At 49.7% G+C, this 26,418-nt stretch overlaps 2 protein-coding genes and 1 pseudogene across 15 annotated transcripts in view; 2 read left to right on the top strand and 1 right to left on the bottom strand.

Annotated features, from left to right (window-relative positions):
* POMT2 (protein O-mannosyltransferase 2) overlaps nt 1-16,237 on the bottom strand; it is a 42,816-nt gene extending 26,579 nt beyond the window's left edge. For 6 of the 7 annotated variants that reach the window (XR_014148333.1, XR_014148334.1, XM_081830150.1 and 3 more), the window contains exons 1-4: nt 15,744-16,237; nt 9,067-9,151; nt 3,169-3,273; nt 1,080-1,188 (exon numbers count right to left, since the gene is read on the bottom strand). Coding sequence is in view for 5 of the 7 variants with exons in the window: in XM_081830150.1 (XP_081686276.1) it covers nt 1,080-1,188; nt 3,169-3,273; nt 9,067-9,151; nt 15,744-16,201 (757 nt within the window). In the remaining 2 variants the exon portion in view is untranslated. Of the gene's footprint in view, nt 1-1,079; nt 1,189-3,168; nt 3,274-9,066; nt 9,152-14,717; nt 15,411-15,743 lie in introns of those variants that run through there. The other variant, XM_081830153.1, reaches the window with a different exon arrangement.
* LOC115939059 (large ribosomal subunit protein eL31 pseudogene) lies at nt 6,579-7,031 on the top strand (annotated as a pseudogene).
* Nucleotides 16,238-16,342: 105 nt separating the features above from the next.
* Nucleotides 16,343-26,051, top strand: GSTZ1 (glutathione S-transferase zeta 1). 8 transcript variants are annotated; one of them, XM_081830160.1, is made up of 9 exons: nt 16,343-16,481; nt 19,207-19,258; nt 21,213-21,280; nt 21,791-21,871; nt 22,213-22,338; nt 23,497-23,575; nt 24,122-24,174; nt 24,638-24,687; nt 25,491-26,051. In XM_081830160.1, exons 4-9 carry the CDS (start codon nt 21,821-21,823, stop codon nt 25,615-25,617), a joined length of 486 nt encoding a protein of 161 aa, XP_081686286.1. In that variant the 5' UTR covers nt 16,343-16,481; nt 19,207-19,258; nt 21,213-21,280; nt 21,791-21,820; the 3' UTR covers nt 25,618-26,051. The 8 variants fall into 8 exon arrangements, with proteins under 8 accessions (XP_081686286.1, XP_081686284.1, XP_081686283.1 ...); XM_081830158.1 differs by having other exon boundaries at nt 16,346-16,477; XM_081830157.1 differs by having other exon boundaries at nt 16,353-16,486.
* Nucleotides 26,052-26,418: the final 367 nt, after the last annotated feature.

Below are 26,418 nucleotides of genomic sequence, written 5' to 3'. Positions count from 1 at the left end.
TACTAGCAGATAAGCTCCATGACAGCACAGTGTCTCATCAGCATATCCTCTGAGGCCCAGAAAAGTGGCCTGGCACAGAGGAGATGCTTGAAAAACAGTTGTGGAATAAAAAAAAGAATAAATGAAGAGGATTAATAACTGAAAAGGGAAATTAAAGACACAAGGAAAAAGCCACCAATCGTCTACAGAGAGGCCCTATAATCTTGCAACATATTTGTCAAAACAAAGCCAGAATTACACCTGAAATACCCACCTAACTTGGCCTGGACTTCTTTAAATGTTAAGTTCTATGAGGTCATGAATTCACTTTAATAAAAATCAGAATAGCACAGAATCAAATTCTACAGATCAACTCTCATTTATCCAGCAGGGAATTACCCACAGAAAATAAAGTTCCCATTTTGCTATTTCCTGCCACCCAGCTACTTCTGAGACATCTGCCCTTCCATTCAGCTGAAATCAGTTTAAGGAGTGCAAACTTATAGTAACCTGAGAGACCTTGATAGTAGCCTGAGAGAAGCAGAATTAGAATCATAAGCCTCCTGGGGCGCCTGGGTGGCTCAGTTGGTTAAGCGACTGCCTTCGGCTCAGGTCATGATCCTGGAGTCCCGGGATCGAGTCCCGCATCGGGCTCCCTGCTCGGCAGGGAGCCTGCTTCTCCCTCTGACCCTCCCCCCTCTCATGTGCTCTCTCTCTCTCATTCTCTCTGTCTCAAATAAATAAAATCTTTAAAAAAAAAAAAAAAAAAAAGAATCATAAGCCTCCTTCAAATATACACATGCACACACACAAATTTATCTTCTTATTCACACCAAACTCAAATGTGGATAACCTGGAGATAATCTATTCTTTGGGATTATATACGTGAGCACTACCCTCTAATAATATAAAGGTTTGCTACACACAACTATTTTTATATGTAATATCACTGGTGAAGAAAATAAGATTTGTAATACATTTACCCAATCCTAAAGTTACTTAACCACTGGGCCCATGGATAGGATCCTTAAATGTATTGATTTCCAAATACACTCATAATGTGGCAATTTCCTAAGAAACATGGGTATAAGACAACTTACCAAAAGTGAGGAGGGCAGCGGTGAGCAGTGCTGCGGGGAGGGACTTGGACAGCTCCAATACAGTGAGGTAGGCAAAGGGAACCAGCAAGGAACCGAGGAAAGCACAGAACTATGGAAGGAAAAGAGAAGCAGTCAAACAGCCAGCTAAGCTAAGCATCAGAGACCTACTTGACTTGGCACAAACTAATGTTTAAAATGGAGGACCCTTGGTGCAGGCATGACTTGGTGACCTGAAATCACCTAGAATATCTATAAACAAGAAAGGGATGGTGTGACAGTGAATCATCAAATCAAGCAACATATATGTGCCCATTGAGCATCACCTCGAACACTGACACGAAATCAGCAAAATTCAGTCAAGGAGGTGTGTGCAGGATGGCAGATGGTTTCAAGTAGGGGACTCTGAGGTTGGACTGCCCCATCAACTGCTAGCTGTGACTAAAACAGTACATCTCTGAATCTCAGCCTCCCCGTCTGTGTCATATGAAAAATTAGAGTTCCTGCCTCAGAGAGTTTTCTCTGGAGATTAAATGGGCTAGTTTTATTAGCACACACAAAGTACTCAATAAACATTAGCTTCTACTACAAAACTGTGGGTACAAGTAGAGAAAGACCTCTCTATGGTGTTTTAATATTCTAGAGAATTCTATTATTATTTCTGTTATTTCTCCCTTGGCTCTTTCCTTCAATCACAACAGAAATCACTCTTTAATCTACAGGTTGCATTTTAATTCTGGGAAAAAAAAATTATCTGACTCTTCAGTATCTGGAGAGTTGTTTTTTGTTTTGTTTTGTTTGGAACCACCAGCTCTCTCTCTACCTCCCTACCCTGTCCATCACAAGTAAATAGACAAGCCCAGGGAAATGGAAATTCTCACATTTGCGTTGTCACTTTTTGTCAATTGAAAGCAATGTGTCCTCGATGGACTCTGAGAAACAAACTGAGGGTTCTAGAGGGGAGGGGGGGTGGATGGGTTAGCCTGGTGATGGGTATTAAAGAGGGCATGTTCTGCATGGAGCACTGGGTGTTATACACAAACAATGAATCATGGAACACTACATCAAAAACTAATGATGTAATGTATGGTGATTAACATAACATAATAATAATAAAAAAAAAAGAAAGCAATGTATCCTAGTGTGAAAGAGAACACGGCTGTTATATTTGGCCTTGTCGATTTCCACAGCAAGCCCACAGTGAGTCAGGCCTCTATCCAATTACATATGCTATGTGTTGTTCAAAAGTCATTAGGAAGACACAGAACCACTTTAGAATATGAACCCGAGGGTTGGGGTAATCCTTATTTAATACAGTATAATATGACCATGCAAATTACCCAATGATTAGCTCAAATAAGCACACAGCATTTATCTAAAGTGCTTTGAGCCCCTTAAGGAAAGGAGCTTATAAATAAATGCAACCTGCTCTGAGAGCTCCATGTCCAAAGTCAGATTTTGCAGGTTTCATTTAGCTACAGATAAGAGGTCCCCACAGAGTTGGGTACTTAGGCCTGGCGATGCTCTATCAAGGCTCGGGCTGCAACTCGGGGCAAACATATATAGCCTCCTCTACAAGACTGGAAAACCCCTTTTGGGTGCCTGAAACCTTCATGGGGAAAGAAGCAGGGACCTGGTGTCAGGAGTATGGGATGCTGAGATCTTAAGGGCCCTCAGAGGTAGGCAATCCTCCAGCAGTTGTGGCCATGGAGAGGAATGACGTGTGGCCTGCCAATGTGCTGAGGCCAACGTCAGGGGGATGCAGGAGCCTCCTGGCTGCCCAGGTCCTAGGTTGCTCTCCAACCTGAAGTCTGAAGCCTCACATGGGCTGGGCAATAGGTGACAGTGTGTGCTTGCTCCTACCCATGAGATCTCTGTATTATCTGTGGCCTCCCCTCCCCTTCTTACCTACCGCAGTTCTGAATCTCTACACCTAAATCTCTACTACAGGATGTGGGTCCAATCATCCTCCCCTCCCACTGCCACCCAAAGTCCCTTTGTCTACACCTGCCACCACTCCAGGGCTTCCAATTATAACTTCTGACTGAGTGTGGCCCCAGGGTTCAGTCTAGAGTAAGTGAGGAAGCCTTACTCCTCTCATTCCCATGTAGTTGTGATGTTCATATTTGTCCCCAGGCTTCTGGAACAAAAAAGTCCCGTCATACCCACTCAGGTAGCCAGCAAGACCTATCAGCATCTGAGGAGAGAAGGAGAACAAACAAAAAGATGATGAGAGACCTTTAAGATTCCTCTGTCCCCTAAACTTCCTTCCAGCTACACCCAGACTTTGGCTTCCCTTGATAACTGTCCATAGGAGTTGCCAATGTGACATTTTCTCCTGCAGCTGTTGCAGAGCAAAGAATCTTTTGTCTACAGAGCTCTTTGCTTGCAACAAATCCTCTCTTGTGTTAACGCCAAGTTCTTGGGAATAGTGCAGATTGAATACTTAGGAAGAAAATATCCCACAATTTGAAGGGCTCTCTCATTCAACCTTCTTTCATTTGCTATGAAATAAAACATGACAGCCCATGGGGGAGGCCATGGGCAGGGGCTGATTCCTGGGAGACCAACCCTCTGAAAGGAAGATGAGGTTCCAAGTCAGAATGAGGAGGGGGAAAAATGGCCAAGGAGTTCCACACCAGCAATAGGCAGAAGGGAAGAAGTGGGGGGGGGGGGGGAGGATGCTAAGACAGACACATTTCCCCAGAGGAGAAAAGTCCCAGGGGAAAATACACCAAAAGGCCAGAGACCAGTTTCTCCTATTTCCAATATTTCAAAGGAGGGCAGCCTTGGCACATTCCAAACCAGAACAAATCAACTATTACACTAAGACTGAGATTTGTGAATCCTTCAAAACGTTCAAGATCAGCTTCTTCATTTCTATCTTTTCATCTTTCAACAGTGTAAAAGTCTCTTTTCCACACAAGCAATCAGAAGCTGCTAAGCCATAAAACTGTCAGCAAATACCAAGCATTTTTAACAGCCCCAGGCTGCCCTGCCCAGACTCCTGTGCTCCAGTTAAGCTGTGTGGAGGGACAGAATATACTGGCTGTATTAAGAAAGCCCCTCCCTGCAACACTGCTTGTGGGGCTTGGGTTTGGACCACGAACCAGCTCACTTTTTACTATAAGTAGCTCTAACCAAAGTCACTCTCTATAGTTCCACGTCAAGGAACAGAGGCCAAAATTCAACAGTAAATGATTATAAAGCCTTGTTAAAAAAAAAAAAAAAATCCTAGGGATCAGAAGTTAATGTAACTAATTTAACATAAAGTAAGAGAAGGTATTGAAAAGACAGAGCCATCCAAATACCTAGATTAATAAAAACTGACAGGTGACAAACAAATGTATGCCCCTTCCCACCTGGGATCTCAGAGAACAAATTTGCCTGGTGCTGGTATAAATTCCCAGACTGCTTGGCTGGTCCGGTAGAGTGAAAAAATGCACTGATGGTTTGCATCTCAGCTCTCTGATTGCCGGCAATACTTATTAATGTCTGAGCTACAAGTAATAAAATCTCCCTTGCGGTGGCGGGGGAGGGCTGTGAGGATCAGAGACAGTAGAACAATAGGTTAAACACCTGGCACTATGCCAAGCCCTTACCAGGCACTTGAAATTCAGTTCCCTCTCCGTTCTCTTAAGATTAAAAGTAGCCCTGAGCCCTAATTTTCTAACTAATTGATCAAATCAATAAGAAAAGGAACTTACTAGAATAATGGGCAAATTCACATAAAACAAAATAATGACTAATAAACATATGAAAAAATGTTCAATCCAACTCATAAAGACATGCAAATGAAAACAGTGACACATCATTTTTATTCTCAAATTGGCAAAGTTTTGAAAAGTATTATCACACCAGTGCTGCCAATGGTGTGGGGGAAGCAAGAACCCTCATACACTGTCGGTGGGAATATATATTATTACAATATTTTTGCAGAAAAACATAGCAATATCTACCACAAATTTAAATGTGTGTATCCTTAGATTCTTTAGTTTGGCTGCTAAGAACCTTTCAGATACACCTGCACAACTATGAAAAGATAAATGTGCAAGGATGTTCATTGCAAAATCTTTTGTAATGGCTGAAAATTGGAATTAACATAAATGTCCACCAATTAAAGATGGGTAAAATAATTTATGGCACATCTGTATAATGGAATAATATATAGCCATTAAAATGCATGGAGCACAACAGTCATAAAAAAGGCTGAGATCATGCCATCTGAGACAGCATGGATGGACCTAGAGGGTATTATGCTAAGCTAGACTGAGAAGGCAAACACCGTATGATTCCACTCATAAATGGAATCTTTAAAAAAATGAATAAGCAAACAAAAACAGAATCAGAACGATAAATATTGAGTACAAACTGTAGTCACTAGAGGGAAAGGGGTGGGGGATGGGCAGCATGGGTGAAGGGGAGTAGGAGATACAGGCTTCCATTTATGGAATGAGTAAGTCACGGAAATAGAAAGCACAGCATAAGGACTGCAGTCAGTGACGTCGGAGCAGCGATGGAACAGGACAGATGGCAGCTACACTTGCGGCGAGCACAGCATAACATAGAAACTTGCCAAATCACCATGGTGTACACCTGAAACTAATGTAACATCGTGTGTCAACAATACGCAAATTAAAAAAGTAATAAATAAAATAAATTTTTTAAAAATGGAGTACATTTTGGGGCGCCTGGGTGGCTCAGTTGGTTAAGCGACTGCCTTCGGCTCAGGTCATGATCCTGGAGTACCTGGATCGAGTCCCGCATCGGGCTCCCTGCTCGGCAGGGAGTCTGCTTCTCCCTCTGACCCTCCCCCTCTCATGTGCTCTCTCTCTCTCTCTCATTCTCTCTCTTTCAAATAAATAAATAAAATCTTTAAAAAAAAATGGAGTACATTTTTATGTGCTAATGTGGAAAGAAGTTAAGATATATCATGTTTAAAATATAAGCTGCTGAACAATTTTAGTCTGGTCCTATTTGTATATATAAGTTGTTCATGTGCACGTCTGTAAATATACTCACATATCTGTATAAAGAATTTCTTTTTTTTTTAAGATTTTATTTATTTATTTGTCAGAGAGAGAGAGAGCACAGAGAAAGAGAAAGAGAGAGAGAGAGAAAGAGAGAGAGCACGAGCGGGGGGAGGGGCAGAGGAAGAAGCAGGCTCTGTGCTGAGCAAAGAGCCCCATGTGGGACTCGATCCCAGGACCCTGGGATCACGACCTGAGCCAAAGGCAGATGCTTAACCGACTAGCCACCCAGGCGCCCTGTAGAGAGAATTTTTTTTTTTTAGATTTAATTTATTCATTTGACAGAGAGAGAGATAGAGAGCAAGCACGAGTACAAGCAGGCAGAGTGGCAGGCAGATGGAGAAGCAGGCTCCCCGCTGAGCAGGGAGCCCGACACGGGCTCGATCCCAGGACCCTGGGATCATGACCTGAGCCAAAGGCAGACACTTAACCGACTGAGCTACCCAGGCACCCTGTATAAAGAATTTCTCTTCCTTTCCAACCAGGGCCCAGCAGAATGGCTCACACGAAGAAGGGTGGCGAGAAGAAGAAGGGCTGTTCTGCCATCAACAAGGTAGTGACCAGAGAATACATCATCAACATTCACAAGCGCATCCATGGAGTGGGTTTCAAGAAGCGTGCCCCTCGGGCACTCAGAGAGATCTGGAAATTTGCCATGAAGGAGATGGGAATTCCAGATGTGCGCATTGACACCAGGCTCAATAAAGCTGTCTGGGCCAAAGGAATAAGGAATATTCCATACCATATCCGTGTGCGGTTGTCCAGAAAACGTAACGAGGATGAAGATTCACCAAACAAGCTCTACACACTGGTTACCTATGTACCTGTCACCACTTTCAAAAATCTACAGACAGTTAATGTGGATGAGAACTAATCGCTGATTGTCAAATAAAGGTATAAAACTGAAAAAAAAAAGAATTTCTAAGAAAACATATATAAGAAACTAATAGAAATGTGGGGAGAGGTAGCTCTTGACCTTTGACTTCCTTCTGTGCTGATCAAAGGAAGCGGGGGGAGGGGCAGAGGAAGGTCATGCCATCTGAGTATTATGCTTGTTTCACTCTGCGCAGGCATTCTATTTCCTCCAGGATTGGGGGCCAGCGTGGAATGACAGCTAGAAGCCTCAGTACTGCAGGAGAAAACTCCCATTCACAACTTCAAGGGGCTTTCTGATTCTTTGACTGGCTTGGCCTTAGAACCTATGAAAGCTACTGTGTTCATCACTCTCTTTCAATCAAGTAAAGCACAGGACCATCAGGAGATAAATTAGGGGGGCAGACGGACCAAATTCCCCAGGGGCAGCCTTAGAAAGAAGGCTCACATTTTTCCCTGCCCACAGGGACCAGATATGAGCCAGGGAAGGCTTAAGTAAAAACACATCAGCCAGTGTTCCACATGCATGTCTTCACTGTGCTGAGCACTAGGGGACTCCAAACATAGACAGGCAGTCCCCAGCTGAAAGACTGGGCTGGTTTTCCTAGGAAAAAAAAAATCTCCTCCACCAGGGGTCCTGGTTCCCGGGCTAGCTTAGTGCAAACATTCAACACATTCTATTGCTTATTCCTACGGTGGTTAACAGATATCATCCAAGTCGGGGGGCAAGGCAAGTATCATGAGGCAGTGTGATATAAGGGTTAAGAGAGTAGACGTTAAACCAGCCTGCACCTTGACTCTGCCATTTACTAGCTTTCTTCCCTATGGCAAACTTCTTTTCCTCTCTGTGCCCCAGTTTCCCCACTGGCAAAATGGGGATACAACAGTACCTACTTCACAGGTTATTCTGAGGATTACATAAGATAATATACCAAAAGTGACAAGAACAGACTAAGTTTTCAATTGCTCTGATTTTTATTGCTGTTATCTTATAAAGGAGACCAGAGAGGCATAATATTTTCTACTCCAGCTCTGGGCTCAGAGCTAATTTTGAAATAGGTCACTATCCCACCTCCCTCTGCACCCCTCTCTGGTCCCTATCTAATGCTCTCGTGCCCCCAAGCCCACCTGTCACAGACCACCACCCCTGTCTCCCATCACCTCTGCCTTCATCCCCAACTACTCCATGCTCCAGGATCACACCTCCACTTCCTAACGGACCAATTCTTGTCCCTTTGGTGCCAAAGATCTCAGCCTCCATTAGGAAGAAAGGGCTGATCCATTAGCCTTCTCAGAGGTCGTTGTTTTCAGAGGAGTAAAATGAATTCTCACTGTGGGATTTCTAATTGTAAAACATGTGAGAGGTACAGGTCAAAGAATGTACCTGCTGGGAGTGGGAAGGGGGAAAAGGAGTTTTGCTCCCCTATAGACAATCAGCTCCTCTCAGCAATCTCTGCTTTGTGCAACATATTCCTTCTCTCCACTGTTTACTTTTTTGAATTGAGATAAAATTCATATACATAAGATTCACCATTTTAAAGTGTACAATTCAGTGGTTTTTAGTATATTCACAAGGTTGTGCCACCATCACCTCTACCTAATTCCAGAACATTTCATCAGCCCAAGACAAATTCCCTACCTATTTGCAATCACTCCCCGATCCTCCTTCCCCACCAGACCCTGGCTACTACTAATCTAGTTTCTGTTTCTATGGATTTGCCTATTCTGGACATTCCATATAAATGGAATCATACACTATTGTGGCCTATTGTGTCTGACATCTTTCACTTTGCATAATGTTTACAAGACTCATCCATGTTGTAGCATGTATCAACACTTCATTCCTTTTTTATGGCTGAATAATATTCCATCATATAGATATACCATATTTTGTATATCCATCCATTGGTTGATGGACTCCCTCTCCATTTCTGGGCCCAGAGAACTCCTCAAAACATCAAAGATTTTCCACATAAGCAGCTGGCCTGGAATGTCAGGGTTTCTTTCCACAAGCCCAAGATTTAAATCCAAAATTGAGACTTTGCTCCAACCCTTTAAAGAGAGCTGTCAGTCACCACATTGCTCACCTTTCCCAGAGGTGGGTGCACATCGAAGAAAAAGGTGCGGTTGATATAATAGCTTCCCATTTTTCCAAAGTGAGTCTCATCCCAACTAAAGGAAAAACAGAAAGAGAAATGAGAATTTTTAAATTATCATACAGTCTGGGGTGGCTGGGTGGCTCAGTCCATTAAGCGTCTGCCTTCGGCGCACGTCATGATCCCAGGGTCCTGAGATCGAGCCCCACATCGGACTCCCTGCTAGAGTCTGCTTATTCCTCCCCCTCTGCCCTTTGCCCCGCTTGTGCTCTCTCTCTCTCATTGTCTCAAATAAATAAAGTCTTAAAAATATATAAATAATCATACAATCCAAATAGCCATAATAAAGCATGGTTAAAATTACAGTTAAAGCCAAAGACTATGGGGCACCTGGGTGGCTCGGTAGGTTAAGTGTCTGCCTTTAGCTCAGGTCATGATCTCAGAGTCCTGGGATCCAGCGCTGGGTCAGGGTCTGTGCTCAGTGGGGAGTTTGTTTCTCTGTCTCCCTCTGCCCCTCCCCCTGCTTGTGCTCTCTCTCAAATAAACAAATAAAATCATTATTTTAAAAAACCCAAAGACTATAAGTTTCAAGCAATTAATGAGAAAATTTGGATTAAAAAAATCATTGACAAATTGGGGCATCTGGCTGGCTCAGTTGGTAGATTATGCAACTCTTGATCCTGGGTCGTGAGGTTTGTTTGGTTTTTTTTAAGATTTTATTTATTTGTTTGAGAGAGAGAGCACACATGTGTGCACTCGAGCTGGGGGAGGGACAGAGGAAGAGGCAGAGGGAGAGAGAGAATCCTCAAGCAGACTCCCACTGAGCGTGGAACCCCACATGTGGCTCGATTTCATGACTCTGACATCACAAAACCAAGAGTCCCACGCTTGACCAACTGAGCCACCCAAGGCGCCATGAGTTTGAGCCTACACTGGGGGTAGAGTTTACTTAAAAAAAAAATTTTTTTTTTACACAAGTGATTTGAGGAAGCAAGACATCAGGCTGATTGTTTTTTATTTTATTTATTTATTTATTTTTAAAGCATGGGTTTTTTGTTTTTTTGTTTTTTGATTTTATTTACTTATTTATTTGACAGAGAGAGAGTGAGAGGGAAAGAGAGCACAAGCAGGGGGAGTGGCAGGGAGAGGGAGAAGCAGGCTCCCCGCTGAGCAAAGAGCCTGATGTGGGACTTGATCCCAGGACTGTGGGATCACGACCTGAGCTGAAGGCACCCAGGTGTCCCCATCAGGCTGATTGTTAACCTTCATTTAGATAGATGAGAAAGGTTAGCAAATATTTGCCAACCAGTTATAAATTTAAGTGAAATCTATACTTATTCTGTAGCTTGAGCTGCTATTTATTTTAAAAGAGCAGAGTTTTTCTATAATATAGAAAGGTTTGTAGTAAGAGTTCTCTTCCAAGTTTGTTACCTTCTGACCCTGAGACTACTTTTGCTACTAGAAAGTAGACTACTAATGCTATTATAAACTACACCATGGGCTACTGATCAGTAAGAGCCTACAAACTACAGTTGTCACAGGGGTCTAATTTTGCTCATCAACCTTGTGATAATTAACCTGCTGACTATGAGCTTATTATAATGAACTAACCAGTATATAAAAATTTAGTTAAGAGCCTATCTAGAAGCTATCCTCATTGCACAAATTGTTTTGCAATTAAATAAGTGATTCTAATACATTAGCTTTTTTTTTTTTTAAGATTTTTTTATTTATTTGAGAGAGAGAATGAGAGAGAGAGAGCACATGAGAGGGGGGAGGGTCAGAGGGAGAAGCAGACTCCCCGCTGAGCAGGGAGCCCGATGCGGGACTCGATCCCGGGACTCCAGGATCATGACCTGAGCCGAAGGCAGTCGCTTAACCAACTGAGCCACCCAGGCGCCCTAATACATTAGCTTTTAAACACAATGTAAAAGTCTTGTTCTTCCATACAACCACATAAACCTTTTCACATCCTACACAAAGACTTGATGGCAGCAGCCTAGTTATCTAGCACAGCCTGGCCATTTTTGTCTGTCAGTCCCTCCCTGCAGCTCAGAAGAGCAGTTGCTTTCTAGGGACCAGCCATCCCCAAGGCCAGCTTCATAAGCAATTATTACCAACCTGCAATGTAAGGGGCTAAACATGTGTTTCCCAAAAATGTAGGGTTCTTTTTTTTTTCCTTTAACTCAGTGGGTCCAATAGATAAGCAGAAAAGTAAATCTACTTCTGCGTCTGCTATTTGCTAAACACTCTGCTTGACACGAAGTGAGGACAGTGGTATGGTGATGTCAAAGAGAGAAATAACTTCGAAGCAGTGTGACAAAACAGACTTGCAGAAACAAGAGAGATCAGTCTCAGCTCCACCACTTCCTAATGAAGGCACAACCTGGCAAAGTCACTCTCCCTGGATCTCTGTTCTTGTCTACACAATGAAAACAACAAAAATATCTGCCATGTGCCCCTCACAGGGAAGCATTAGGACTCAATTCAAAAAACATATGTGAAAGAACTCTGTAGACTATAAAGTCCCACACATATGTGGGATGCCCACTGGGCATTATTTAAACTGTCCCAACACTTGTGGTTAGTTCTGAGGTCTGTTTGGAAACATGAGATTTTTACTTCAAAAACCCCAAGTAAAACTAGTAGTAACATTCATATTTCTTCTCAGCTTCTATTGTGTTTGTGTTGGGAGAGACAATCCTCCCTGGCTCTCTCTTGTTCCTACAGACCTTGCAGGGTATGCCAACAATGCAAGGTCCTGGCCACTCTACTCAGGCCCTTTCTCAGGGTTATGTTTCCAGAAAACAACCTTGAGGGAAGAGTTAGCATCTCTCTCTGGGAAAGAGAGCACTCTTGTTGACTGCTTATTATAAAACAGTGGATTCCCCAAGCTCAGTATCCTTCAGCTATGATGCTACCTTCTGCATGTGCAGGCATTCATTCAGACCCACGGCATCACATGGGACTTCGGGGGCAAGAGGAACTGATGCCAGCATGCTGATGCTCATCCTGCTTGCTGTGATATGAGAAATAAAGTCCTTTGTCTCTGACTCAGTACTTTGTCGTCTGCCAGCATCCATAAAACAATGACAGGCTAACTTACTAGTTTGCAAGTTGGGTAAAATAAAATCCCAGACCCTGACAGTTTGTGGTCACAAGCATAGGATGCTGAGACATACCTTTCTGTAAGAGAAAGGACAATGAGCTGGGGATGGAATCTGGTGGGCAGTGGAGAGTCTCCCACTGTCCTACCTATTAATGAGGCTGAATGGAGAAAGAAACAGTTTGAATGTTGCCTTGGTTACTGCTCACTCTCTTCTGGGCAAAATAAGAAAGAGATGTAATCATGATAATGGGGCAGCAAGCCTAGCAGCCCCAGCCAAAAGGCAATATGGATGTGGCTGCTAAATCAAGGAGTCTCCAAAGTTTATATAAATGGTGCCAGTAGTAAGGACCTTGCTATTCAATACAGAACTTTGGGCAAAATGAAAACATTGAAAAGTCCTGGGGTAAGCTGTGTGCTCAAGACAAAAGTAAATGTGCCTTGCTCAGTCGCTCATAGCCACTCTCTCCCTCTGTGTCCCATGATCCCTCCCCCTCCACGACAATCTCAGCTGCGTTAAAGGGAGTAAGATGATTAAAGGTGGGGCCAAGGTTTCCCTGTCCCTAAATGGGATTGAAGGCCACACACATGCTAGTATGCTGGGGAACTCCAGAGAAAAGAGGGACTCAAACTCAGGGCAGGGGCCCACATCAGCTCACTCAATCCCATGGCGGGGAGCAGGGACAATCTGCTAGGCACAGGGGTTACCAGAGGTGCAGTGTGTACAGCGATGGAAAGAAAAGGGCCCTTAAGCCCAGGGGCTCACCACGGAAGTACACTGACACACAGAAGTATACTGGAAAGAAGGGGTGCCAAGCCTATGGAGGGGCTAAAGAAAAGAAAAAAGCTTCCTCCCACCCCTTGCATCCAACACTCCACACTCTCCACTGGGGAACGGCATAATCTCTGGCTGGCTGCCACTGTAGTTACTGATGCAGGCCTATTAGACTCATAAGTTCAAGGGGGGTAAGCACCCAAATTCAACTGACAGGTTTGAGCCAAGCTCCCAGTGGGGAAGGAAAGGTAAAATGACCTTGTGGGTAGGGCCCTGTACTACTGTTGTGGCTCCCAGTGTGAAATGTATACTGGCAAAGAGGATTATCCATTCAGGGACTGCCATGTGCTCCAGGAGAAATAATATAAATTCCAAGAAGAGAAAGGGAAATCACAGCCTTGAAGACATAATGGCAGCAGGAGCCAAGAGAGGCCATTCTCCAGAATAACAGCGCCATCTGCTGGACGCAGGTACCAAGCACACACTTTTTTAAAAGGGCAGCTATCAACCTACTACTAAGCTTTTATTGAAATTGAGTGCCTGACAGATGAAGGCCTTAGGACTCTTTGGCTTGATATACCACTTTGAGGTGAGTCAACTTGGAATATAAGGCTAACAAAAAGGCTCAACAGGCTTGCTCGTCAAATGGAAGTGATATAGCTGGCCTGGCCCTAGAGGCATCTTGACTTTATAAGAGGAGGTGGGAGCATCCACTTTGGGAGGAACTATCTTCCACTCTGCCACCCAGAGCAAAACCACTGGCTCAGTGGAGGCTTGATTCACAGAGGTTCCTCTCAAGGTTTTTGCCTGGTTTACTGATAGCATCCACTGGGCAGCAGCAATCATCCAGTCCCAGTGACAACTCTGGAAGGCCAACTGCAATAAGGGTTAATGGGCACAATGGGCTGAATTGAAAGTCATCACCCTTGCCTTACACAATATTCCTGAGAAACAGACAAATTCTATTTTTATTGGCTCTTGGGCTTTTGCCATTAGCCTAGCTTCTGGTGTGCCACCTAGAGGACTATATACTGAGAAATTTAAATCATCCCTCTTCAGAGCCAAGAACTGTGGCAAAAAAATCATGGCTGCCTGTCAATGGGACAATCTGGATCACACATATAGATGTCCACAGTAAGGGCCAGTATTCTGATAAGACTGACTGAAATCAAGCTGCAGATCAAGCTTGTACCAAACAGGCTACTGCCAATGACACCAGCATTCATCAGTGCTCCACACGTGGAAACACATCTACCATCATGGACTGGGCACAAAGTAAAGGACTCTATGTTTCTGAAGCATAAGCCATTACTACATTGTGGTGACTTGTGACTCCTGCCAAAAGTTGGCCAATTTGTCCTGCAATAAAGGAGGCCACAAGGGGACACTGGCCCTGCCGGCTCCAAGGAAACTGACTATATTAGGATTTGTTCCCCCCTCCAGGCTATCACTGGTACCTCACTGCTACTGACACTTTTTCAGGTTAAAGTGTTGATGATGCTGTTCCAGTCCAATCATCTGACCCCACATAAGTCATTGCAGCACTTGAAACTAAACTATGTCATTCCAAACCATCTACAGTCTGACGATAGCGCACCTTTTTTTTTGCAATGGCCACATAATAATGAGCCAACAGTCTAGGTATCTGATGACATTCCACACTCCCTACGCTCCAAAGGCATTTGATATTGTTGAGCACAGAACAATTTTCTCAAAATGATTTCTGACTCTACTTCCCTCACCTCCTCCTGGTTCACACACCTTGGTAAAGCAGTTTGGTCACCTAATGCAGTCATCACCAGAAACGGTTCATCCCCTCTTGGCCACCAACTGGGTAATGATCAGGACAAAAACAGGTGGAGGGTTATATAAACCTATATTTTGAAAATTTTAGATTCTTCCTGGACTATTCCTGGACATGATTTGTCTTTCCTTCCCCCTAACAACTCCACATCAGTGGGGTGGGGGAGGGAGGGGAGATTCAAACTTATTCCAGTATACTGATATTCATCCTGCTTCCTGCCCTGTGAGTAATGAGTCCTTTGTCTCTGACCCAGAAGTCTCATGTCTTCTGCCAGCACTCATGAAACAATAACAAGCTAATTTATTCACTTCCAAGTAGGATAGCCCAGTTTGTTAGCTGGCTTGCTTTTTGGTCAAGGAGTTCCATTTTTAACATCCCCTACACTAACTTTCTGGTCAGGGATACTGACAAAACATGTTATCACTTGTTGGCTAAACAAATTAACCATTTTCAGATTGTGCAAAACTTCTCCTCCTTCAAGCTGGAGACTTTTTACGCTTATCTCGTGAAATCTGAGTCCTACAAAATAAAACCTTTAAGAAAACAAGTCTCTCTTCACAAGATGACCCCAGACCTGCTTCCTGAGACCCCTGTCACCTTCTCTGGACACACAAATTGTCCCTGCTCCCAAGGATGATTTTCACCTCCCCTGATGCCTGGAAATCCTACAGATTAGGAACTCAGGCCTTAGGAAATTCTGTACTAAGAATTTCCAAATCTCCTTGGAAGGTCAAGGCCATAATCTGAGAGACTGCTTCCTCCGATCCTAAGGAACCCCACTGCCACCCAACGGAGCAAAAATGACTCCTCTCACAGAAACTGCACCTGGCCAAAAGCTACCTCTAGCAACTTGTTTCCCCTCCAGCGCAGTCCCGCTCCTCCTCCGGTGATTCCCGCCCCGCTCCGTGCCCCCGGGCCAATCAGAGAGCGCATCACTCCCACTCGGTTGCCATGGGACCCGCCGAGTCCCTCCTGTCACTCACCAGATGTGTGGCGGCTCGTCCAGACGGTGGAAGCGGGTGGCGAAGGACAGCAGCGTCACCAGGGCCAGCAGGGCCCACCGGCCGGCTGCCTCGAAGCGCCGCGAGCCCCGAGCAGGCCGTTTGGGGCTCCGCGCTGTAGGCTCGGGGGCCACGTCCGGGCCCACAGCCCTAGTAAGCTGGGGCCCACAGCGGCCCCGCCGGGGGCGCAGCTCGGACCCTGCCGGGCCTCTGCCCACCGCCGGCGGCATCCTGCCCCTCCTCAGGATCGCCCTCCGCCCCGCCGACACGCTCGATCTTGCGAGCCGCCCCGCCAAGAAGTCACCCAGGGGCAGCTCGGGGTGCCCTGGGAAATGTAGTTCCCTTCGCCGGCAGCGGGCCCCGGGGCCCCGGCCTCTGGGCTGGGCGGGGAGCGCGGTCGCCGTCCGGGCCGCTAGGAGGCGGCTGGTGGCGCAGAGCATGACGGATCGCCCGGGCCCGGCGGGCCAGCCGGGGAGAAAACGGGCTCAAAGAACTGCAACTCCCAGCAGCTTCGGGAGGGGGGGCGTGGCGGCAGGGCGGGGCGAGCCAGACGAGACCTTAAAGATCATTCTAGTCCAACCCCTCGCTTTACCACGACGGAAGCGCTGGTTCTGACGTATTGGGCCTCACTGGGCCTCAGCCCGCGACGAGTCGGAGAGTCCCAGGCGCGAAGTCTCCGGCCGTGGAAGAGGGGTGGCCGGAGGTGCGAGATGCAAGTGGGTAAGGTCTGTGCCACACATCCGGCGAGGGGGCGCTACTGAGAAACACTGAGAAACCCGGGGGGCGGGGGTCAAAGGTGCGCCGCTCGCCCCGGGGCTTCCCGTGGCTTCCACAACGCACAACTCCCGGAATGCAGAGCGCCTCGCGGACCCCGCTCTGCGCCTGCGCGCTGCCCGCTGCCCGCTGGGGCTTGTAGTTCGCGGAGGTTTGGGCCGCAGGCGGCTCGCGCTCGTGGGGTGTGCAGGGCGCTGTGGAGTCGCTGTACCCTCGCGCTTCACCTGTCATTCACAGTCCTTTCTGCTAGGCTTTCCAGACGTCCCTTGCCTCCCTCTTCCGTACAGCCCCACATGCTCTTTCCCGGCCAGTCGGCCCGATGGGTCCTGTTAGCGTAGGGCCTTCCCAGGGGGTTTGCACTTTGAGAGCTCCTGGGGCGAGGGGAGCCATTAGCACTTTAAGTCATCACCATCACCAGGGGAGCTTCCCGGGTTCAGTCTGCACTCCCCGGCCCGGCCCAGAGCCCCGGGGTCATCTGTGGGGGAAGGGACCCAAGAATCTGCATGCTTAATAAGCGCCCCGTGAGCCTTTTAAGGTCTTATTCAAGTTTGAGAACCACCGAGGAAGGTGTCAGGCACATCGGGTGGAATATAGCATCACCTTAATACTGTATAGCCCTCCCCCTCCCAAATGGCATTTTAGGAGTCTTTCAAAACGATTCGTGAGAAATGGTTTTAAAATAAAATCTGCTAGAGTGGTCAGAATCCATATTTGAATTGGAAACAGTTCCTCCAGGAGTGGTGATGAGATGAATACTTTATTTGGGCTTAAAACTTGGCTCTACAAGAGCAAAAAGGAGCACGGGGTAGTTTACGTAGTTATCACTGGTAGGAGGAAGAGCAGGGACTGCTCTCTGTTATTTTTCCTGATGGCCCATAAGTGGGACACTGGAGAACAGTGGCATTCACAGTGACTCTGGTCACCCTTAGTATAGGTCAAGATGGAACATATAGTAATTCGGTAAGGCATTTCTCCAGGGATTCTAAGCTAATGTCTGAGGCTCTCTAGTGGTCCCATCCCTCACCAGCAGTACCTGCCTGACGGCCCTGACCTAGTAAGGACAGGGATGTACCTCTGAATAGGGCATATCTAATTTTGGCCTCCTAACTCCTCCCCTTCCAAAGACACCTGCTGTCCATCACCTGCCCTCCTCCGTACCTGGACCATCTTTACTTTCCCCACAAGAGGTGCCTTCAGTACAGGCTGGAACTGACAGGCCTGGAAACCAACCTGGGAGGGCCTAGGTTCCACTGTGCCTTTGCCCACCTAGAAGACAGAATTGGTAGTTCAGGGATGGTGAAGGCAGGGTCACAGAGCAGTTTGGTGTGCTGAGGGGTGCAGAAGGCAGAGGGCACTTGTGTGAAATGTCTGTAGTCAGAGGGATGGTAGACTGGGATGATCTAGAAATTCTGTTGTGTTCTCTCTCCCTAATCATATGGATACATATATGTCTTCCCAAAGATTCATGAGAGCTAATTACTGACAACTCCATCCTGGGCCCTGCTTTGAAATGCTGATCACTCAAGAAGCACGGGGGAGGTTAACTTTGAGTGTCTTAAACTTTAGATTAGAGGTCACACACTCAGCCTCCTTCAGTGCCTCAATAACAGAGATGAGAGAAGAGGGCCGGGTAGGGCACATGGAAGATCAGAGGATGCGCCCTGACTGAAGGGGGCTGTTAATTGTCTCCTATCAGTTGTTTCTACTCCGGAACCCAAGACTACTGTCTCTAGATCTTTTTAAGAAAAAACAGACAATAGGATTTGTATATGAAACATCCTGATTTTTTAATGTTGGCAACCAATTGAAACATTTTTAAGTACAAGTAGACCAAAACAGAACACTGTGGGCTGTCCTCTTGTGACCTCAGCTTTGGAGTCAATGGGCATATCCCCCAGCTATTTTTATGAGACCAGCTGAGAACCTGGAGGACTGGTGGGTGGTGGGCTGAAAGAGATGGGCACCAAAGCATCGAAAAACTAGAATTCCTGGTCTTTCTGTCACTGCTGGGAGGAATTCAGCTATCATTTTAAGGCAACCCTTTGTTTTACAGATGAGGGAGAAAAGACTAGAGAATAGAGAAGGCAGGGATCTGCCCAAGGTCATGCAGAGCTGGTTCCTGCCCTGGGACCAGACCCCAGGTATGCCAGCTCTCAGCCCACTGAACCACGTGAACTACTGCTTCAAAACCAGGACACCAAACCTGGCTCCACCAGAACAGAAAAGGCTTCCCCCAAGTTGGAAAAAGATGCCCTTTCTGACCAGAGTCAAAGTTTCCCTGAAGCTTGTCTCGCCCAGCTTCCTCATTGGCTCATGGGATCCACCCCCTTCAGGGATCCTCCCCCTACTCTGCAAGTTCTGGGAGAGGGGACATTCCCTGAGAGGACAAGGGTCACACAACACCATGACTGAGTCTGGCAAGGTAAGGAGGGCACTTGCAGGCTGGCTGCCCCTTTGGGGGCCCCTTGGACCTCAGGAATGCGTGACGGCACAGTTTGGAGCTGACCCACATAACTCCCAAGGCCTCTGACCCAGAGAGCTCTGAGTCGGCCTGAGGTACGGAAGGAGGCCTGGCAGGATGGGAAGCCCCCTGGCTGAGGCCAGTGGGCTCCAGGGGCAGAGAACCCCACGAGCATGGGTTAACGGGCATCCTTATCCTGTCTCTCCTCAGCCCATCCTCTACTCCTATTTCCGGAGCTCCTGCTCATGGAGAGTTCGAATCGGTAAGAGCTGGGCCTCCACCAAGAGCCTCGGTGGGAGGGGATGGGGGTAGAAAGAGCCCTGAGTGACAAGCTGGCCAGGGATGCAGGGATCTTCTGTCAGACGGGGCACCTCCACTGAGGAAGTCCAACAAGGTGGGGGGGTGGCAGGAAGGTCTCCCCCACTGCTCTCGAAAGCCACTTGGCAACCACACGGAAAGCAGGCTCACAAAACCCAGAGGTGCTTGGTAACTGGCAGGGAACAGCTGGCCTTGCGCAGTTCTGATCTTATTTCATCCGGCACATTAAACAGAACTGGCCCGAGTCAACCCCAGAGGCTTCGAGGAAGCAGAACGTGGGGCCCTCCGGTGTAGCCCCAGCTTGACACAGCGCTTGGCAAAGATCATAGGTGTCGCTCATACTGAGGGAAAACCATGCTGAGTGTTTTTATGTACATCATTCCACTGAAACCTCGGCAACCTAGGAGGGAGGGATCATTATTGTCCCCATTGTACAAGTGAGGAAACTGAGGCACGGGGACATTAAATGACTTGCCCAAGTCTATGGAGCTAGCAAGAGGCTGAGATGGAATTCGAACAGCTAGTCTGACTCGAGAGTCCATGTTCTTTTTTTTTTTTTTAAAGATTTTATTTATTTATTTGAGACAGAGAGAATGAGACAGACAGAGAGCACATGAGAGGGGGGAGGGTCAGAGGGAGAAGCAGGCTCCCTGCCGAGCAGGGAGCCCAATGCGGGACTCGATCCCGGGACTCCAGGATCATGACCTGAGCCGAAGGCAGTCGCTTAACCAACTGAGCCACCCAGGCACCCCAGAGTCCATGTTCTTAACTACTGCGCTATGCTGCCTGTCAGATGAGGAGACTGAGGCACAGGGGCTCATTAATTCATTAAGCTCCTTGCCCAAGGCCGCACAGCTAGCAAATGTGATGGACTCTGAACCCAAACAGTCTGCCTCCGGGAGTCTGGCCCTCACCGGGAAGCCATCCGCCGTGACCCTCCCCCACCCCACCATCACTTGGTATTTGCTGGAATCAGTAGGCAAGCGCACTGGGGTGCCAGAGGACACATTTCTCCAAGAAGACACCTCCCCTGGGCCCAGGGCCTCTGCCCTAGCTGGCCAGACGGGAGCCACAGGAGTGCTGTCTCTGCAGGGCCTGTGTGGGCCCGGCCACTTGTCCACAGTGGGGCTGACCAGTGCTGAGGAAGGGCCCCGTATCTCCCAGGCTCTCTTCAGCCTGCAACACGTCTCCTCCTCTTCCCCTCACTCCTTTGCCTTCACCCGAGACCAGCCATCCCCACGTTTCAGTGCGTGTCTGCATGCATACACACACAGAGTCTTACTCGGTTGACCAGGGAAAATGATCGAAGGGCACAGAGAGGAAATCTGGTCACTGGGAGTAACAGCAGATGCTGTGAGACCACCAAAGAGCCCTGATGCTCTGCTTGGAATCGGTAGTCAACAACTCTGAGGACAGAGAAAACAGATGAGAATGGGATCCTTCTCTAGCAGGTGTCACCTGCTTGTGTGTGCACTTTGTGGTCACCTGAGCACCTTTCCTTGGCCCCTGGACACCTTCATGAGGGAATAATTGCAAGTCTCCAACAAATAAGCCCTGCTCGCCACTGTTTACGGCCCTGGAGGGGGCAGAGGTAATCAGGACACTTCCCTGCTGCCCTCCAGGAGCTCCCGGGCTGCCCGGGCACACGCCTGGACAGCACCGCCCAGGGGCACGGGGACCCGAGGGGGTGTGGAGAGTAAGGCTCTGAGAGTTCAAGGGCAAGAGAGGAGGAGCGTCAGAGACCTGAGGTGGGGGAATGGGTGGTGACCCGGGAAGCTGGAGAGATGGGGACAGGGCCAGGCTGGGCCTTGATCACCTAGCAGCGTGGAGAAAGAAGCCTCCCTTGGCAGCCTCATGTGGAGCCAGATGCTGTCCCCTGACACTGCTGTCTCTCACAGCTCTGGCCTTGAAAAGCATCGACTATGAGACCGTACCTATCAACCTCATAAAGGATGGGGGACAGCAGGTAAGGAGGCCGCCCGTGGGCCACAATGTGGGAGTTGGAAGTCTTGGAGAGGGACCCAGCAGAGGGTGCAGATTTCTGCCCCCCAAAAGGTGAACCTGCCGGCCCTCCCAGTGGGAGTAAGGGGACAGGCTGTGCAGCACGAGGAGCCATGGGAAGGGCCCAGGTTCCAGGCCCCATGCCACAACCTGGTCTCTCGGTGCCTGACCCCAGGAGAGTGGGCAGCGAGTGGGTCCTTGCCTCATGCTGGGCCCTCTGGACGTGCCTTGATGGCCACAGTGTGAGGTACAGGGAAAAACACATAGCCAGGCCACTGGGGTGAATCCTGGAGCTCAGCAGCCACTGGATTTGGGGATATGGCATGGATCCCCTAGGCATCTCTCTGGAGCCAGGGCCTTCCCCAGGGGAGGGAGGTGCAGGTGGGCCGCAGGCCTGGGGTCTTCCTGCTGGCTTGGTTCTGCTCTAGCCAACTTGGGCCAGGCTACCTCGCTCATCAGGTCCTTGTCTCCACAGTTCTCTGAAGAATTCCAGGCACTGAATCCAATGCAGCAGGTGCCGGCCCTGAAGATCGACGGAATCACCATTGGCCAGTCAGTGAGTGCAGGGTCTGGGAGGCCCCTGGTGAGAGCGGTGCCCTGAACGAGAGGACCTCACAGCCCTTATTTGGGTGGCCAAGCGCCTGGCCCTTAGTAGGGACGTGATAAGTTCTTGCCAGATGGAGGAAGTTTGCCAGGTGGTTTGGGGAAGTGAGGGGAGACTCTAGCCTCTGGGGAACCAAGTTCTGCAGGATGGGGGTCCAAGAAGAGCTCCTCCCTGGGGGAGTTTTGGCTTCATGGGCTCCAGCTGAGGAGGGCGAGGAGGAGCTTGCTGGCCCTGTCACTCTGGTCCAGGGGTCCACATGCCCTCCCCATGCCTCACTGCTCCCCTCCAAACAGCTGGCCATCATTGAGTACCTGGAGGAAACTCGGCCCACTCCGCGCCTCCTGCCGCAGGACCCGAAGAGGAGGGCCCAGGTGCGCATGATTTCCGATGTCATTGCCAGTGGCATCCAGCCCCTGCAGGTGTGGCTCTGGACTTTCACCCCTGCACACCTCTCTTTGCCTCCCCCCACGCGCTCTTACCTTCAGACACGCGGAGTGTGAGGTGCCACAGTGGGGCACCCAGCTTGGGAGTGGGGGTGGTGGGAGCACAGGAGGGATTCTCAGTGGCTTAGACCTAGACCATGTGGCAGAGGGGTAAGGGATCCCAGAAAGTATCTGCCCTGCTGGGTCCCCAGCCGCATTCTGAGAAGCCCCAGGTTTTCCAAGGACTCGTCCAGAAGTGCTTGGGGAGGGGTGGGGCCAGGTGGCAGGGGGGAGGCGGAACAGCAGAGGCCCAGGCCCACCCCCGCCTTTAACCAGAACAGCTTCCCTCTCATTTCTTCTGTGTTCTAGATTGGGAGTCTCAAAAGATTGTATTTTTTAAAGTTTTCCTGGTAAAATAATAATAATAATAATAATAAGTATTCAAGCAGTTCATCTGTGTTAACCCCTGACTTTGCAAATGAGGAAATCGCCCCACAAAGGTGGAGGGACTTTGCAGAGTCATTCCCCTAAGTATGGCAGAGTAAGTACCAGAGCCCGGGCCCCCTGACTGTGCACTGGCCCCCGTCCCCGAGTTACCTTGTCCTGTTTAACAAAGGAGGTTGGAGCAGACGGACAGCCCCATTTTACAGATGAGGAAGCCGAAGCTCAGAAGTGAAATGGCTCCAGGGTTGTAAGGATGGAATCAGAGTCCTGATCTCCTGAAACCCAGTCCTATGCTCCTCCTCCATCCAAGCCCCAGCCCTGTGCTGTGCACGTGCACACGCACACACACACCCGCTCTCCTCACGAGGAGCCATGTAAGGGAGACGCATTGGATGCAGGGGAGATGGGCCTCAGGTCATGGCCACACACCTTAAAGCCACAGCAGCGCCCTGTGCCCCGACCCTTGCACATCTCTGCCAGGCCACAAGGTTCCAGACCACAGGGACCACTCAAGCAACCTGAGAAGGTGGCTGCTGGGATCACTCACCCCCTCCCAGTGCCCTGATGGGGAGAGGGGGCTCATGGAGCCCAGGAAAGGACAGATGGACAGCCAGGGGTGGGTGGGAACTGAGCTGCCCTGAGGGGGCTTGGCTAGGGGTCAGGCCCAGCCTGGCTCCCAAAGCCAGTCACAGCTTATCCTTGGTTGCATAGAACCTGTCTGTCCTGAAGCAAGTGGGACAGGAGAACCAGCTGACCTGGGCCCAGAAGGTCATCCGCTCTGGCTTCAACGGTGAGTCCTTCCCCCTGCAGGCCACCCCGTGACCACTCAGAGAAATGGCCCTTGTGCCTAGGGCCCTGGGCATCTGACTCAGCCTCCCAGGCTCTTTGCTCCTGACAGTGGCATGGATGAGGGTAGGGGCGCAGGGCTGAGGAGTAGTAGGGCTGGATGGCATCCAGACCTGGCCTCAACCTCGGGCACTTCTGGGAACCTCAGCCCCCGAGGCCCACAACCCTTTGGAGCGGGATGGTCCACCCTTGGCCTCACTGCCCACCCCAGCCAGGAACCGAAGACCAGTAACATCTGTGGGAGAGCTGCTGCCTTGGCCAGTGGCCAGCCTTGTTCCTTCTTGGGGAGGGAAGGACAGCTGGACTTGAGGAGCCCAGGGAAACATCATCTGTCCCCACACCCCCATGAACTCTCTCCAGATGTGGTTGGCACATTCCCTGGAGCCCACATGCCCCAGCTGGTCACTCAGATAGCTGCCCATTTCAGAACGATGGGGGCCGAGGTCCATTCTGTGCCCAGAGTAAGATGATTCTCGTGGCCTCCCCACAGCTCTGGAGCAGATCCTGCAGAGCACGGCAGGGAAGTACTGTGTGGGAGACGAGGTAAGCCCTCCCCAGGCCTTCCCACAGGAGCCTTCTCCCTCCACCCCCAGGGCAGGGGCAGGTCAGAGAGCTTCTGGAGGAGGCGTGGGGGTGGGGAGAGGGGCCAAGGTCATAATTCTGGTTCCAGGGCCCCCCTACCTCATCCTGAGGTGTCTCCTCCCTGCTGGGAGCCCTCAGTAAGTGCCTATGATGGTGGTTAACAAGCACGATAAGATCCACTGAGACAGTCCAGCCTTCTCTGGCCACCCACAGACTTGGTTGTCAGGACAGCTGGAACCTGGCCTGGGAGAAGCACAGACAGGCCCAGGGGGCGGGAAGAGGATAGAGGTGGGGCGGGGGGGATGGGGTGGGGGAGCTAGAAGTAGACAGGAATGCCAGGGGTTGGCGCCCCAGTGGACACAGTGAGGCCAGCCTGTGAGTCCGGGGCGCGCATCCTGAGGCAGACCCCCCAACCCTGTCTCAGGTGTCCGTGGCCGACCTCTGCTTAGTGCCTCAGGTGGCAAATGCTGAAAGGTAAGACAGCCCCACCACCCTCCCTCCTCTGCCTGGTTCCTCCCCTCAGAAGGCCCAGCCTCCTCCCACAGTCAGGCCCTAACTTCAGCTACTGGGGAAGCCCCTCACGCAGAGGCTCTCCCAGACTGGCCAAGGAGCCCCCCTGGGCCAGGCCTCCCCAGCTCCTGTGGCCTGGAAGAGCCAGTGGGGGACCTCAGTGGAACGCCCCCTACCGTGCCCATCACAGTCCGTCTGACACTGTCTAGCATCTGCCCCTAAGAGGCGGTGGCTTGCCCAGTGGACACCCCTAGAAGAAACCACCCCAAGAGCCTGCTCCCCCCGATGGGCTGTGCCCGTGCCTGGCAGGGAGCTCTCCTCTGCGGTCCTCCATCAGCCCTTCGGTGAGGCATGAGAGAGTACCTCTCTGGAAGGCATCACACCAGGCACCATTGGGACACGGAGATGTTATGACACATTTGCTGCCCCTGAGAAGCTTATGACATGGGTGGAGAGATTATCTGTGTATGTAAATGGCAAGCGCTGTGTCTTACGCGGAGTAGGTTCTTGATGAATTGCCATCACTTGGAATACGAGCAGTAGCAACAGAGATGCTAGGCCGTCTTGCATGAGACCTGCCCATCCCCAAGGCTGCCTGTGAATCGGGCCCCCACGTGGCTGGACAACTTCCTGGCCCTTCCCTGGCCAGCCCCCGGGGCCTCATCCAGCCCGCCTCTGTGTGGCCCTCGCCGCCCCCAGGGCAGTCTCCCTGTGCCCCAGCAGACCTGGTGTTGAGATGGTGTTAGACAGGTGTTTCTCTGCCACAGGTTCAAGGTGGATCTCACTCCCTACCCTACCATCAGCCGCATCAACAAGACGCTGCTGGCTTTGGAGGCTTTCCAAGTGTCTCACCCCTGCCGGCAGCCAGACACACCGCCTGAGCTGCGGGCCTAGCTCCCCAGCTGTGCCCCATGGGTGAGGGGGCAGGGAGAGGGTGCAGGAGCAGAAGCTGGGGGGAGGGGGTGCTGAACAGGCCTGGCAACAAGCAAGCCCTACTGGAGAAGCAGGAAACCTGAACTTCTTGAACTTGGACTCAAGCCCTGGATCCGCCCTCCCACTGAAAATCCTTGTGCCTCAGTCCCCTCATCTGTCCAGTGCGGGTAGTGTGGGGGAGAGGATGCTGGGAGGGAGGGAGGCAGGAACATCACCGGTCATCTATGTCGTGGGGCAGTCGTGAAGATGAGGTGAGAATGTAGCCTAAAACACTTGGTGGTTTCGGCAAGGAGACGTAAGGGAGCCTGCGCGCTCTTCCCATGCCCACAGCTGTACCTGACTCCAGAGAAGGCCCACACTGAAATTTGATCATTAAACTGAAGCCCAGGCCTCGAGGTTGTTCAGTTAAGGCTGAGCCGCGTTCCAGAAGATGAACACTCTTCCTAGCTGGAATCCCCCTGCATCTGGGCCAGGAGAGAAAAACGTCTGAAAGCCTGCCAGAGAGAAGCAGACCAGATCCAGAAGAGAATAGATAGAAACGGCAGGAAAGAAGGCATTTTGTGACCAGCTGAGTTTCCAGGGCTAGAAGGGTACCAGGAAGTGGCCCACTGGAGCACGGAGGGGGAAGCTGGCCCTCTCAAGCCAGAACAGTCCTAGGAGTAGGCACTTGGAATAAATCCAGTCATGAAGGGCCCTGGGAACTGGAGGCAGGCTCCTCCATGGGCAGCATGACCCGCCACTGCCCAGGCTGGTTCCGGACCC

The sequence above is a fragment of the Leptonychotes weddellii genome, chromosome 9, assembly GCF_054177405.1.
Source record: "Leptonychotes weddellii isolate Sample4059 chromosome 9, ASM5417740v2, whole genome shotgun sequence".
Classification (NCBI taxonomy): Eukaryota; Metazoa; Chordata; class Mammalia; order Carnivora; family Phocidae; genus Leptonychotes; species Leptonychotes weddellii.
The sequence above is the reverse complement of the archived record's forward strand: the minus strand, read 5'-3'. Positions and strand labels throughout refer to the sequence as shown.